This window comes from Pristiophorus japonicus, unplaced genomic scaffold (genome assembly GCF_044704955.1).
Source record: "Pristiophorus japonicus isolate sPriJap1 unplaced genomic scaffold, sPriJap1.hap1 HAP1_SCAFFOLD_266, whole genome shotgun sequence".
NCBI lineage: Eukaryota > Metazoa > Chordata > Chondrichthyes > Pristiophoridae > Pristiophorus > Pristiophorus japonicus.
The window spans coordinates 251,283-265,962 of NW_027252406.1; the positions used below are offsets into that span (position 1 = coordinate 251,283).

The window sequence follows — 14,680 nt, forward strand, 5'->3', positions numbered from 1 at the left end:
GAAAAAAAGAATCAAGTCGACAGCCCAGAGTGTTCCTGGGAATCCCCTCTGGCTACAGAGAAAGTCAGAGCGTTCCGGGGAACCCCCCCTGGCTACAGAGAGAGTCCGAGCATTATGGGGAAAACCCCCTGGCTACAGAGACAGTCAGAGTGTTCCTGGGACTCTCCCGAGCGTTCCTGGGGAAACCCCCCCCCACCCCCCCCCGGATAAAGAGACAATCTGAGCGTTCCTGGGACTCCCCCAGGTACAGAGACAATCAGAGCGTTCCTGGGGAACCCCCCCCTCCCCCCCCAGGTTCAGAGACAGTCCGGACATTCCTGGGACCCCCCCCCCCCCCCAGGTACAGAGACAGTCATAGCGTTCCGGGGAAACCCTTCCGGCTACAGAGACAGTCATAGCGTTCCGGGTAAAACCCCCCCGGCTACCGAGATAGTCACAGCGTTCCGGGGAACGCCCCGGTTACAGAGACAGTCAGAACTGGACAGCCTGACCAAGCAGAGCTTCCAACTTGGGAGATTTTTAAAGTTTTTTTTATATATAAAAAGCTGGCACAATCATGAGTTATTTCCTTTGATCAAGAATCTGTACAGGCACATGAGGTCATTGAGGGAGAGCAGCACCGGGTCACCTGGAGCTGGGCATCACGATGATTGGTTTTATTGCCCAGGGGACTGAGGCAGCACAAAGCCCAGCCCCCTTGCCACAACTACTGCCGCCTCCGGTAGCTGTTCATGTCGTGAGTTGCTTGATCCACCTGCTGGTGGTAATCCTCCAGTCTGGACCGCAGCTTCTCACACAACTGAGGAAACAAGGGCAAGTCTGTTACGTTCCCATGAGGGGCTTTCGCATGAGATATGCACATATCAATGAACAAGGGCAAGTCTTTGGTATGTTCCCAGGAGATAGTTATTCAGGGAGCAGGCTGCAGTGTTTATTTGAAACAAGTTTAAGATAGCGATTATGAGGAATGAGTGGGGTGCAGCACATTTCCACCCCTCCCTCCTGTAGTTAGCACTGAATTGCGCATGCTTGCACTGTTACACCCGAGAGATTTGTTTGGTCTCACATCTGAAGGGCACAGCCTCTCCCGATAACAATCATCGATGCCTGGTGGGCAGTCCCATTCACACTCACCCTCATGTTATTCATGTTCCCCTGGTTCTCTCCGAGCGTTTGTAGTAACTGGTCAATGGCTGTGTAAGGAAGCCAAACAAGTGGAGCGGTGGCTGACAACGGCCTCTGCAACAAGAAGATTTCAGCACCATTACGGTCAGCTCACAAACTCTGCAGCACCGAATATCATAAGAACATAAGAAATAGGAGCAGGAGTAGGCCACCTGGCCCCTCGAGCCTGCTCTACCATTCAATATCATGGCTGATCTGATCATGGATTCAGCTCCACTTCTCTGCCCGGTCCCCCTAACCCTTTACTCCCTTATCGCTCAAAAATCTGTATCTCCGCCTTAAATATATTCCAATGGCCCAGTCTCCATAGATCTCTGGGACAGAGAATTCCATAGATTTACAACCCTCAAGAAAACATTTCTCCTCATCTCAGTTTTAAATGGACGGCCCCTTATTCTGAGACTATGTCCCCTACAAGTGGAAATATCCTCTTTGCATCCACCTTGTCGAGCCCCCTCATTATCTTGTATGTTTTGATATCATCTCTCATTCTTCTGAACTCCAATGTGTACAGGCCCAACCTACTCAACCTATCTTCATAAGTCAACTCCCTCTTCTCCAGAATTAACCGAGTGAACCTTCTCTGAACAGCCTCCAATGCAAGTACATCCTTCCTTAAATACGGAGGCCAAAACTGTACGCAGTACTCCAGGTGTGGCCTCACCAATACCCTGTACAGTTGTAGGATTTCTCTGCTTTTATACTCCATCTCCCTTGCAATAAAGGACAACGTTCCATTTGCCTTCCTGATTACTTGCTGTACCTGCAGACTCACTGTGTGTTTCATGCACAAGGACCCCCAGGTCCCTCTGTACTGCAGCACTTTGCAATTTTTCTCCATTTAAATTATAATTTGCTTTTCTATTATATCTGCCAAAGTGGATAACCTCACATTTTCCCACATTATACTCCTCCATCTGCCAAATTTTTGCCCTCACTTAGCCTGTCTATATCCCTTTGCACATTTTTTGTGTCCTCCTCACAATTTGCTTTCCCACCTATCTTTGTATTACCAGCAAACTTGGCTACATTACAATCGGTCCCAATGTAAGATTGTAAATAGTTGAGGACCCAGCACCGATCCCTGCGGCACTCCACTAGTCACTGTTTGCCAACCGGAAATTTATCTATTTATCCTGACTCTCTCTTTTCTGTTAGCCAATCCTCTATCCATGCTAATATATTACCCCAACCCAGTGAGCTTTTATCTTGTGCAGTAGCCTCATGTAGCATCTTATCGAATGCCTTCTGGAAATCCAAATACACCACATCCACTTGTTCTCCCTTATCCACCATGCTCATTACATCCTCAAAGAACGGCAGCAAATTTGTCAAACATGATTTCCCCTTCATAAAACCATGCTGACTCCGCTTGATTGAATCATGCTTTTCCAAATGTCCCGCTAGTGCTTCCTTAATAATGGACTCCAGCATTTTCCCAACCACAGATGTTAGGCTAACTGATCTATAGTTTCCTGCTTTTTGTCTGCCTCCTTTTTTAAATAGGGGTGTTACATTTGCGGTTTTCCAATCTGCTGGACCGCCCCAGAATCCAGGGAATTTTGGTAGATTACAACCAATGTATCCACTATCTCTGCAGCCACTTCTCAAGACCCTGGGATGTAAGGCATCAGGTCCAGGGGATTTGCGCACCTTTAGTCTCATTATTTTACCTACTCCACTTCATTAGTGACAGTGATTGTATTAAGTTCCTCCCTCCCTATAGCCCCTTCATTATCCACTATTGGGATGTTTTTAGTGTCTTCTACCCTGAAGACCGATACAAATGATTTGGTCAACGTCTTATGCCATTTCCCTGTTTTCCATTATTAATTCCCCAGTCTCATCCATCAGGGGACCAACATTTACTTTAGCCATTCTTTTCCTTTTTATGTACCTGTAGAAACTCTTGCTATCTATTTTTATATTTCGTGCTAGTTTACTTTCATAATCTATCTTCCCTCTCAATCATTTTCTTAGTTGTTCTCTGCTGGCCTAAAATAATTTCCTAATCCTCTGGCCTCCCACTAGTCTTGGCCACATTGTATGCCTTTGTTTTCAATTTGATACCCTCCCTTATTTCCCGAGTTAGCCACAGATGGTTATCCCTTCTCTTAGTCTTTCCTTCTCATTAGGATATATTTTTGTTGCGAGTTATGAAATATCTCCTTAAATGTCTGCCACTGCTCAACCATCCCATTCTTTAGTCTATCTTCCCAGTCCACTTTAGCCAACTCTGCCCTCAGATCTTTGTAGTCTCCTTTATTTGAGCTTAGGACCATGGTCTGAGAACCAACTTTCTTACCCTCCAACTGAATTTGAAATTCAACCATATTATGGTCACTCATTCCTCGAGCATCTTTTACTAGATCATTATTTATTAATCCTGCCTCATTACACAGTACCAGATCTAAGATAGCCTGCTCCCTGGTTGGTTCAGCAACGTACTGTTCAAGGAAACTATCCCGGATACACTATGACCTCCTCAAGGCTACCCTGGCCCATTTGCTTTGTCCAATCAATATGAAGGTTAAAATCACCCATGATTATTGCCGTTCCTTTGTTACAAGCCTCCATTACTTCTTGATTTATACTTCGTCCAACAGTATAGCTACTGTTAGGAGGCCTATAGATGATGCCCACCAGCAACTTTTCCCCTTTATTATTCCTTATCTCCACCCAAACTGATTCAACATCTTGATCCTCTGAGCCAATATCGTTGCTCACTAACGCACTGATCCCATCCTTTATTAACAGTGCTACCCCCACCTCCTTTTCCTTTCCGTCTGTCCTTCCGAATTGTCAAATACCCCATAATATTTAGTTGCCAGTCCTGGTCACCTTGCAACCACGTCTCTGTAATGGTTATCAGACCATATCCATTTATAGCTATTTGTGCTGTGAACGCATCTATTTTGTTATAAATGCTGTGTACATTTAAACAAAGCTTTTAAATTTGTTTTTTTACCCTTTTTTCCTGCTGGTTTCCTGTCCTTCAAACTCACTTTTTACATTTTTGCTTTCTAATTCCAGCTTTACTTCCCTCCCTACTGAACCGATTCTCAGGTTTCCATCTCCCTGCCAAGTTAGTTTAAACCCTCCCCAACAGCACTAGCAAACCCCAAGAGGAATTTGCTCGATCGATACAATTGCTTCTGAAGAACATGGAGAGATTTCTTGGATAAATATTTTGTGATGGGGCTTCAAGTGATATCGCTGACCAAGGAGGGCCACAGTGCCCAACAGACCCTGTTCCCTGCGCTCTGTGGATTGCAGAGAGCGAGCGCGCGCTATCGAGGGAGAGAAAAAGAGTTATCGAGAGAGAGAGAGAGAAAGAGTTATCGAGAGCCTGTGATGTAACAGGTGGCAACGGTGTTGAGGGGCGCGACCGCTCGCAGTGTACCTGCGCCGGACTCTGTTATAAGTCAAAGGTGGCAGATCGGAGGCGGCCAGCATCGCGAGAGCGGGCGGCGCAGGAGGATAAATGGCAGGGGCAGATCGGAGGAGACCAGCATCGCGAGAGCGGGCGGCGCAGGAGGATAAATGGCAGGGGCAGATCGGAGGGGACCAGCATCGCGAGAGCGGGCGGCGCAGGAGGATAAATGGCAGGGGCAGATCGGAGGAGACCAGCATCGCGAGAGCGGGCGGCGCAGGAGGATAAAGGGCAGGGGCAGATCGGAGGAGACCAGCATCGCGAGAGCGGGCGGCGCAGGAGGATAAAGGGCAGGGGCAGATCGGAGGAGACCAGCATCGCGAGAGCGGGCGGCGCAGGAGGATAAAGGGCAGGGGCAGATCGGAGGAGACCAGCATCGCGAGAGCGGGCGGCGCAGGAGGATAAAGGGCAGGGGCAGATTGGAGGAGACCAGCATCGCGAGAGCGGGCGGCGCAGGAGGATAAAGGGGCGATGGCAGATTGGAGGAGACCAGCATCGCAGGATAAAGGGTGGCGGCAGATCGGAGGCGGCCAGCTGGTGCAGAGGCAGAAGGTAAACAAAGTAGTAAAAAGAAATCGAAGTGCAACGTCACAGCCAAGCGGATAAGTGATTGGCTGGTGGGATTGGTGAGTATTTAATCTTTTTCTTTTTCTTTCCTTAGCAGTGAGAAACCTGGTCATTGTTGCCAAATTAAATTAATTCAAGGGTTAAGTCATGGCAGGAGAGCCCAGAACCATGTCATGCTCCTCCTGTGCTATGTGGGAACTCAGGGATGCTTCCGGTGTCCCTGACTACGTGTGCAGGAAGTGTATCCAGCTGCAGCTCCTGACAGACCGCATTGCAGCACCAGAGCTGCGCATGGAGTCACTCTGGAGCATCCGCGATGCTGAGGATGGCGTTAATAACACGTTTAGTGAGTTGGTCACACCGCAGGTAAAGGTTATACAGGCATATAGGGAATGGATGACCATCAGGCAGAGCAGTGGAAGGAAGGTAGTGTAGGGGACCCCTGTGGTCATCTCCCTCCAAAACAGATGCACCGTTTTGGGTATTGTTGGGGGAGATGACTCATCAGGGAAAGGCAGCAGCAGCCAAGTTCGTGGATGGCTCTGCTGCACAGGAGGGCAGGAAAAAGAGTGGGAGAGCTATAGTGGTGGGATTCTATTGTAAGGGGAATAGATTGGCGTTTCTGCGGCCGCAACAGAGACTCCATGATGGTACGTTGCCTCCCTGGTGCAAGGGGCAAGGATGTCTCGGAGCGGCTGCAGGTCATTTTGGAGGGGTGGGCGAACAGCCAGTTGTCGTGGTGCATATAGGTAAAAAACGGGATGAGGTCCTACAAGCTTAATTTAGGGAGCTAGGAATTAAATTAAAAAGTAGGACCTCAAAAGGTAATCTCAGGATTGCTACCAGTGCCACGTGCTAGTCAGAGTACGAATCGCAGGATAGCTCAGATGAATACGTGGCTTGAGGAATGGTGCAAGAGGAAGGGATTCAAATTCCTGGGACATTGGCGCCAGTTCTGGGGGAGGTGGGACCAGTACAAACCGGACGGTCTGCACCTGGGCAGGACCAGAATCATTGTCCTGGAGGGAGTGTTTGCTAGTGCTGTTGGGAAGGGTTTAAACTAATATGGCAGGGGGATGGGAATCTATGCAGGGAGACAGATGGAAGTAAAATGGGGGCAGAAGCAAAAGGTAGAAAGGAGATAAGGAAAGATGGAGGGCAGAGAAATCAAAGGCAAAAATCAAAAAGGGCCACATTACAACATAATTCTAAAAGGACAAAGAGTGTTAAAAACACAAGCCTGAAGGCTCTGTCTCAATTCGAGGAGCATTCGTAATAAGGTGGATGGATTAACTGCGCAGATTGCTGTTAATGGATATGATGTAATTGGGATTACGGAGACATGGCTCCAGGGTGACCAAGGCTGGGAACTCAACATCCAGGGGTATTCAATATTCAGGAAGGACTGACAGGAAGGAACAGGAGGTGAGGTAGCGTTGCTGGTTAAAGAGGAGATTAATGCAATATAGTAAGGAAGGACATTAGCTTGAATGATGTGGAATCTGTATGGGTAGAGCTGTGGAACACCAAAGGGCAGAAAACGCTAGTGGGAGTTGTGTATAGACCAACAAACAGTAGTAGTGAGGTTGGGGATGGCATCAAACAGGAAATTAGGGACGCGTGCAATAAAGCTACTGCAGTTATCATGGGTGACTAATCTACATATAGATTGGGCTAACCAAACTGGTAGCAACACATTGCAGGAGGATTTCCTGGAGTGTATAAGGGATGGTTATCTGGATCAATATGTCGAGGAACCAACTAGAGAGCAGGCTATCCTAGACCGGGTCTTGTGTAATGAGAGACGATTAATTAGCAATCTTGTTGTGCGAGGCCCCTTGGGGAAGAGTGACATAATATGGTAGAATTCTTCATTAAGATGGAGAGTGACACAGTTAATTCAGAGACTAGGGCCCTGAACTTAAAGAAAGGTAACTTCGATGGTATGAGACTCCAGAATGGTATACGCTCCAGGAAATCCTCCTCCACTGTGTTGCTACCAATTTGGTTAGCCCAATCTATATGTAGATTAAAGTCACCCATGATAACTGCTGTAGCTTTATTGCACGCATCCCTAATTTCCTGTTTGGTAGCTAGGATAGACTGACGAATGATACTTAAAGGGTTGATGATGGATAGGCAATGGCAGACATTAAAGATCACATGGATGAACTTCAACAATTGTACATCCCTGTCTGGCGTAAAAATAAAATGGGTAAGGTGGCTCAACCGTGGCTAACAAGGGAAATTAAGGATCATGTTAAATCCAAGGAAGAGGCATATAAATTGGCCAGAAAAAGCAGCAAACCTGAGGACTGGGAGAAATTTAGAATTCAGCAGAGGACAAAGGGTTTAATTAGAAGGGGGAAAATAGAGTACGAGAAGAAGCTTGCAGGGAACATAAAAAGACTGCAAAAGCTTATATAGATATGTGAAGAGAAAAAGATTAGTGAAGACAAATGTAGGTCCCCTTGCAGATAGAATCAGATGAATTTATAATGGGGAATAAAGAAATGGCAGACCAATTGAACAAATACTTTGGTTCTGTCTTCACTAAGGAAGACACAAATAATCTTCCGGAAATAATAAGGGACCAAGAGTCCAGCGAGAAGGAGGAACTGAAGGAAATCCTTATTAGTCAGGAAATTGTGTTAGGGAAATTGATGGGATTGAAGGCCTGATAATCTGCATCCTGGAATACTGAAAGAAGTGGCCCTAGAAATAGTGGACGCATTGGTGGTCATTTTCCAACATTCTATAGACTCTGGATCAGTTCCTATGGATTGGAGGGTAGCTAATATACCACTTTTTAAAAAAGGAGGGAGAGAGAAAACAGGGAATTATAGACTGGTTAGCCTGACATCGGTAGTGGGGAAAATGTTAGAATCAATTATTAATAGCAGCGCATTTGGAAAGCAGTGACAGGATCAGTCCAAGTCAGCATGGATTTATGAAGGGGAAATCATGCTCGACAAATCTTCTAGAATTTTTTGAGCATGTAACTAGTAGAGCGGACAAGGGAGAACCAGTGGATGTGATGTATTTGAACTTTCAAAAGGCTTTTGACAAGGTCCCAGACAAGAGATTAGTGTGCAAAATTAAAGCACATGTTATTGGGGGTAATGTACTGACGTGAATAGAGAGCTGGTTGGCAGACAGAAAGCAAACAGTAGGAACAAACAGGTCCTTTTCAGAATGGCAGGCAGTGACTAGTGGTGTACCGCAAGGCTCAGTGCTGGGCCCCCAGCTATTTACAATATACATTAATGATTTGGACGAAGTAATTGAATGTAATATCTCCAAGTTTGCAGATGACACTAAGCTGGGTGGCGGTGTGAGTTGTGAGGAGGATGCTAAGAGGCTGCAGGGTGACTTGGACAGGTTAGGTAAGTGGGCAAATGCATGGCAGATGCAGTATAATGTGGAGGCAGATTATTATCTGAATGGTGACAAATTAGGCAAAGGGGAGGTGCAACGAGACTTGGGTGTCATGGTACATCAGTCATTGAAAGTTGGCATGCAGGTACAGCAGGTGAAGAAGGCAAATGGCATGTTGGCCTTCATAGCAAGGGGATTTGAGTATAGGAGCAGGGAGGTCTTGTTGCAGTTGTACAGGGCCTTGGCGAGGCCACAACTTGAATATTGTGTACAGTTTTGGTCTCCTAATCTGAGGAAGGACGTTCTAGCTATTGAGGGAGTGCAGCGAAGGTTCACCAGACTGATTCCTGGGATGGTAGGACTGACATATGAAGAAAGACTGGATCAACTATGCTTATATTCACTGGAATTTGGAAAGGGTTTTTATAGAAACAAAATTCTGATGGGATTGGACATGTTAGATGCAGGAAGAATGTTCACGATGTTGGGGAAGTCCAGAACTAGGGGTCACAGTCTAAGGATAAGGGGTAAGCCATTTAGGACCAAGACGAGGAGAAACTTCTTCTGAGTTGTGAACCTGTGGAATTCTCTACCACAGAAAGTTGTTGAGGCCAGTTTGTTAGATATATTCCAAAGGGAGTTAGATGTGACCCTTATGACTAAAGGGATTAAGGGGTATGGAGAGAAAGCAGTAATGAGGTGCTGAAGTTGCACGATCAGTCGTGATCATATTGAATGGTGGTGCCGGCTCGAAGGGACGAATGGCCTACTCCCGCACCTATTTTCTATGTCTCTATGTGAGCGAGCCGTCGAGAGCGCGAGGGCGAGAGCGCAAGAGTTTGAGAGAAAGGGAGCAAGAGGGAGAGAAAGAGAGCATCACTGTTGTCAAATAGAAATCACCGACGAGCCACAGGTTTGTCCATGGCAACACCGTTGTAGCCACATGCACTAATTTTAGAAAACCCCTTATACACACACAAAACACTAATCTAGGAAGTAAAGTACAGCAATCAAAAAAACATACGCACACTGCTCATCATTTTATCAGAAACATGTGTTAAATCTCACATGCACAGGCTGTGCGAAATATGAGTTTTCAGATAACAAGCCCAATGACTGTGTCTAACACTTACATTTGCATTTCTGATTAGTAAATAAAAATTATCAATTCTGGATGACCAATTAGCTACATGTGGCTATTGTATCGAACAAGACTGGCCTAGATTATGTACGCAAGTTCTGGAGTAGGGCTTCAACATATAACCCTGTGACTCAGAGACCAGAGTGCTACCACTGAGCCAAGGGAGCACTGCAGGGACGATCTCAGCCCTGGGTTGAACACAAGACCAGTTCATATCCCCGAGAGCCACCTTCAACCAATGCAACATGGAAACAAACTCTCCTCTCAGAGAAGCTAGGCTCGGCTATACACGAGCTCCCAGCTCCTTCCCCAGAGGGCTTCTCCAGGTGTCTTTGTCTGCTTTGGATTCCTCATTTATCCTCATTATCTATTAACTGTTAATCTCCAGAGCAGTCACTTAAGGGCCCTTAACACACTTCAATCTCGACTTGTGCCTCTTAAAGGGGTTTGTTTATTTTGTTTACTTTTATTCTCTTCTCTGCTTTCTGTTTGTTGCTGTTGCAGGAGGTAATTTGCTTGGAGCAGTGACCATTCTATTTGGGTCCCACGCCCGGAAGGTGGCATCTTCAGGGACCCTCCAGGGAAGGAGCTGGGAGCTTGTGCGCACCTTAGCCTGGCTTGCTGGAGAACTGCATTGGGACTGTTTGTTCCCACCCAGGGGAAGGAGCAGCAGTTGCAGGTGGAGCTGGTTGTTGTGTTCATTTCATAGCTAACCTTGCAGTTGTGACATAGTCTCCTGTTCATTGCTGGGGTACAGGTACCACCTGAAGTACCTTGGAGCTGGGGCTGGGGCAGTGTAACTGGATTATTCTCATCCTACTGCACCCTCACTTTGCACTCCTGCATCACATCTCTCGACTCCAACCCGGGAGAGGTGTGGGGGGGGGGGGGGGGGGGGGGGGTGGGACCGGAGTGACTTTAGAAACATTCGTACCTGGGACGTGGGCGTCTCCGGCAAGGCCGGCATTTATTGCTCATCCCTAATTGTCCTAGAGAAGGTGGTGGTGAGCTGCCTTTTTGAACCACTGCAGTCCGTGTGGTGAAGGTACTCCCACAGCGCTGTTAGCGAGGGAGTTGACCCAGCGACGATGAAGGAACAGCGATATATTTCCAAGTCAGGATGGTGTGGCGCGAATGTTACTCATCACTAATCAGCCCAAGCCTGAATGTCTTCCAGGTCTTGTTGCATGCGGGCACGGACTGCTCCATTATCTGAGGAGTTGCGAATGGAACTGAACACTGCAGTCATCAGCAAACATCCTCATACCTGACCTGATGTAGGAAATGTCATTGATGAAGCAACTGAAGATGGTTGGGCCGAGGGCACTGCTCCGAGGAACTCCTGCAGTGAGGTTCTGGGGCTGGGATGATTGACCTCCAATCACCACCTTCCTTTGTGCTGGGTATGACTACTGTTCCCTGCATTCCAAGGAGGCTTTGCTCCTTGACCCAGTGTCTCAATGACTTCCCTTATGAACAGACTCTTATGGGTTCACTTTGTCCATCCAAAAGGCTGACAATACTGTTGCTCTATCAAAAGGGAGAGGGTACCCATGGTGTCCTGGAAGAGACATACCTAGATCCAGAGCAGAAGTTCCATCTCCACTGGGTAGAGGATCTCACTTTATGCCTCTCACTTCTCAGCTAAGACTACAGACGTTGGTATTTCCCAAGCATCTCCTGATTATAATTAGAAACATAGAAAATAGATGCAGGAGTAGGCCATTCGGCCCTTCGAGTTTGCACCACTATTCAATAAGATCATGGCTGATCATTCACCTCAGTACCCCTTTCCTGCTTTCTCTCCATACCCCTTGATCCCTTTAGCCGTAAGGGCCATATCTAACATTCTCGAATATATCCAACGAACTGGCATCAACAAAACTCTGCGGTAGAGAATTCCACAGGTCAACAACTCTGAGTGAAGAAGTTTCCCCTCATCTCTGTCCTAAATGGCTTACCTCTTAAGCTTGGACTGTGACACCTGGTTCTGGACTTCCCCAACTTCAGGAACATTCTTCCTGCATCTAACCTGTCCAGTCCCATCAGAATTTTATATGTTTCTATGAGATCTCCTCCCATTCTTCTAAAATCCAGTAAATACAGGCCCAGTCGATCCAGTCTCTCCTTGTATGTCAATCCCAGGAATCAGTCTGGTGAACCTTCGCTGCACTCCCTCAATAGCAACAATGTCCTTCCTCAGATTTGGAGACCAAAACCGAGCACAATATTCCAGGTGAGGCCTCACCAAGGCCCTGTACAACTGCATTAAGACCTCCCTGCTCCGAGACTCAAATCCCCAAGCTATGAAGGCCAACATGCCATTTGCCTTCTTCGCCACCTGCTGAACCTGCATGCCAACTTTCAATGACTAATGTACCAGGACACCCAGGTTTCGTTGCACCTCCTCTTTTCCTAATCTGCTGCCATTCAGATAATATTCTGCCTTCATGTTTTGGCCACCAAGGTGGAAAACCTCACATTTATCCACATTATACTGCATCTGCCATGCATTTGCCCACTCACCTAACCTGTCCAAGTCACTCTGCAGCCTCTTGGCATCCTCCTCACAGCTCACACCGCCACCCAGCTTAGTGTCATCTGCAAACTTAAGAGATATTGCACTCACTTCCTTCATCTAAATCATTGATGTATACTGTAAATAGCTGGGGTCCCAGTACTGAGCCCTGCGGCACCCCACTAGTCACTGCTTGCCATTCTGAAAGGACCCATTTATTCCTACTCTGCTTGTTTTTTTTTTAAAAAAAGGAGGCCTCGTGCTCTCATCACTTTAACAAGCCTCTGCTTCAAGCACCAGTCTCCCTTCATCTCTTCTCTGAACTAACCCATCTCCGAGCTCTTCAGATGCCCCACGACATCGAGAGAGCATTAACTGTATGCTTAATCCCAGGGTAGAACAACTGTCACAGCTCCAGCCAATGTCGCAGTACAATTCCTCACACTGGCCTCCATCGCAGGGAGGCCTCCATTGTGGGAAGGGGAAATAACTTTTAAAAAGGACTTGGTCTTTTTAAAATAGCTGGTCCCCAATGAGTATTCGACCTCAAGATTAGAAAAAAAAACAAGAAATACTGGAAATACACAGATAAACATCTGGAGAGACAGGCTAATGTTTGAGTGGGAACCATTTGTCAGAACAGAAGGAAGATAGTACGATCGCTTCGCGGGATGGACTGAAAGAACGAGGGGAAGGAGAACAGGCCAGTGGAGCCAGGGTGTGAAAAGACAGAATAAAACAGCTCCAAAACAGAAGGGGCTATTGTGGAATATGGATGGAAGAATCAGGCTGAATAAGGGAAAGGCAGTTTAGGAGTGAAGCTGATAAGTCAATGGTCAGAGTAGAAAGCTAGAGTGCCAAGTGAGTAATGATGATCTGGAATGCACTGCCTGAAAGAGCGGGGGAGTGGGACCATTTAGATAGCTCTTTCATAGAGCCAGCACAGGCATGATGGGCCAAATAGCCTCCTTCTGTGTCGTATCATTCTATGATTAAAAGGCAGATAACTGCTGCAGAAGATTGTAATGAGTTTATCTGTAGCTGTCGGTTAAAGACGAAGGTTGGAGTGAAAATGGAATTGAACTGCTGAGTCCCAGGGAAGGGGAGCATGCTTATAGATTGGAGGATGGTGTATCTGTATTGAGTTACTATTCTCAGTGGGATGCTGTCCATCGTTGACGCTGAAGAGGGACTGACTGGAGTTGCCACGTGACCAATGCTGTGGGTATGGTCGGTACTCACCTCGATGCCGAAGTACTGGTGTCCTTTTCCCATTAACGCATCGATGTATTCCAGCACCAGATCCACTGCTTCCTCCAAAAGGTCGTAGTTCAGGTACAGCCGCAGGAGCCCTGCCACGTCCACTTTCTGTTAAAGGCAAAAACTGTTCAGCTGGCACACTTCTCGGATACATGCGCACGCACACTCTCCCCTTGGATACATGCGCGTATGCACACACTCCTCAGATACGTGCGCGCATGCACACACACTCCTCGGTACATGCGTGCGCACACTCTCCCCTCGGATACATGCGCGCGCATGCACATACACACAGCTGGGGGGTGAACATGCTCCTTCTCCTGTAGTTACCCCACCACCAGCATCTGTCCACTGAGTATTAGAACAGTCTCCAACAATGGAAGATGAGATGCAGGGCATCTTCTCCGTCCCAGGACAGGTGGAGCGTGCTCTATCATAGCTCCCTCCGAGTGTTGAATCACTCAGTCCAAGACCCCACCTCACCCCTTCCCAAGTCTGGTGCTATATTTCCACTTTCTCCTAAAGGCAAAATGACAGGCCCCTCAGGCTCCACTTTCTCGAACCATATTCGCCCAGGTGGCTCTCAATCGTCATGCCAGGACAGGAAGCCCGGCCAACAACTGTGCCGATACTCACTCAGTAAACATCAGCTTTCTCCTTCACAATTAATCCCAAACATCAATAAATACTCCCCTGTTCAGTGAAGGAGGGAATTCTCATGTCACAGCACCAATACCGACCCTCTGATAACAGCCTAACTCAGCCACCCCTTTGCGAGACCAGGACAACCCATATCCCACAACACCATGCCAAGCTCCTGCTTGGAGACACTATCACAGTTCATTTGGTATCCTGCCAATAATCTTGGAACTAACAGATGCCCAGCAAGACAACAATTTGCATTTAAGCCATTTGAGACTTCCTTGAAGTTAGAAATAAGCGTCCCCTTGCCTTGTAGCTGTTAATGAGCCAGTTGGGAAGTGGCACTCCGTGAGACAGCAGTTTATTAATCACACAGCGATGGTACTGGGAACTCTGAGCCTGGTAGCGGTCAAGGTAAGAGAACAGCAACCTCCAGGCTTCATCTGTGGAACTGAACGGAGACACAACAGAACATTGAGAGTTTAGTGAGGACAACAATCTTGGACACTCTTGCACCAGGCGAGGAATTAGCCAGTCTTGCAATGGCCTTCCTTAC

At 47.2% G+C, this 14,680-nt stretch overlaps 1 protein-coding gene across 1 annotated transcript in view; it reads right to left on the reverse strand.

The window, feature by feature from the left end:
- Positions 1-347: 347 nt before the first annotated feature.
- Positions 348-14,680, reverse strand: part of nup160 (nucleoporin 160) — a 112,293-nt gene continuing 97,960 nt past the window's right edge. Inside the window, exons 33-36 of the mRNA XM_070871579.1 lie at positions 14,434-14,575; positions 13,465-13,590; positions 1,135-1,239; positions 348-799 (exon numbers count right to left, since the gene is read on the reverse strand). Of these exons, the coding sequence (XP_070727680.1) occupies positions 707-799; positions 1,135-1,239; positions 13,465-13,590; positions 14,434-14,575 (466 nt within the window). The 3' untranslated portion in view covers positions 348-706. The remainder of the gene's footprint in view (positions 800-1,134; positions 1,240-13,464; positions 13,591-14,433; positions 14,576-14,680) is intronic.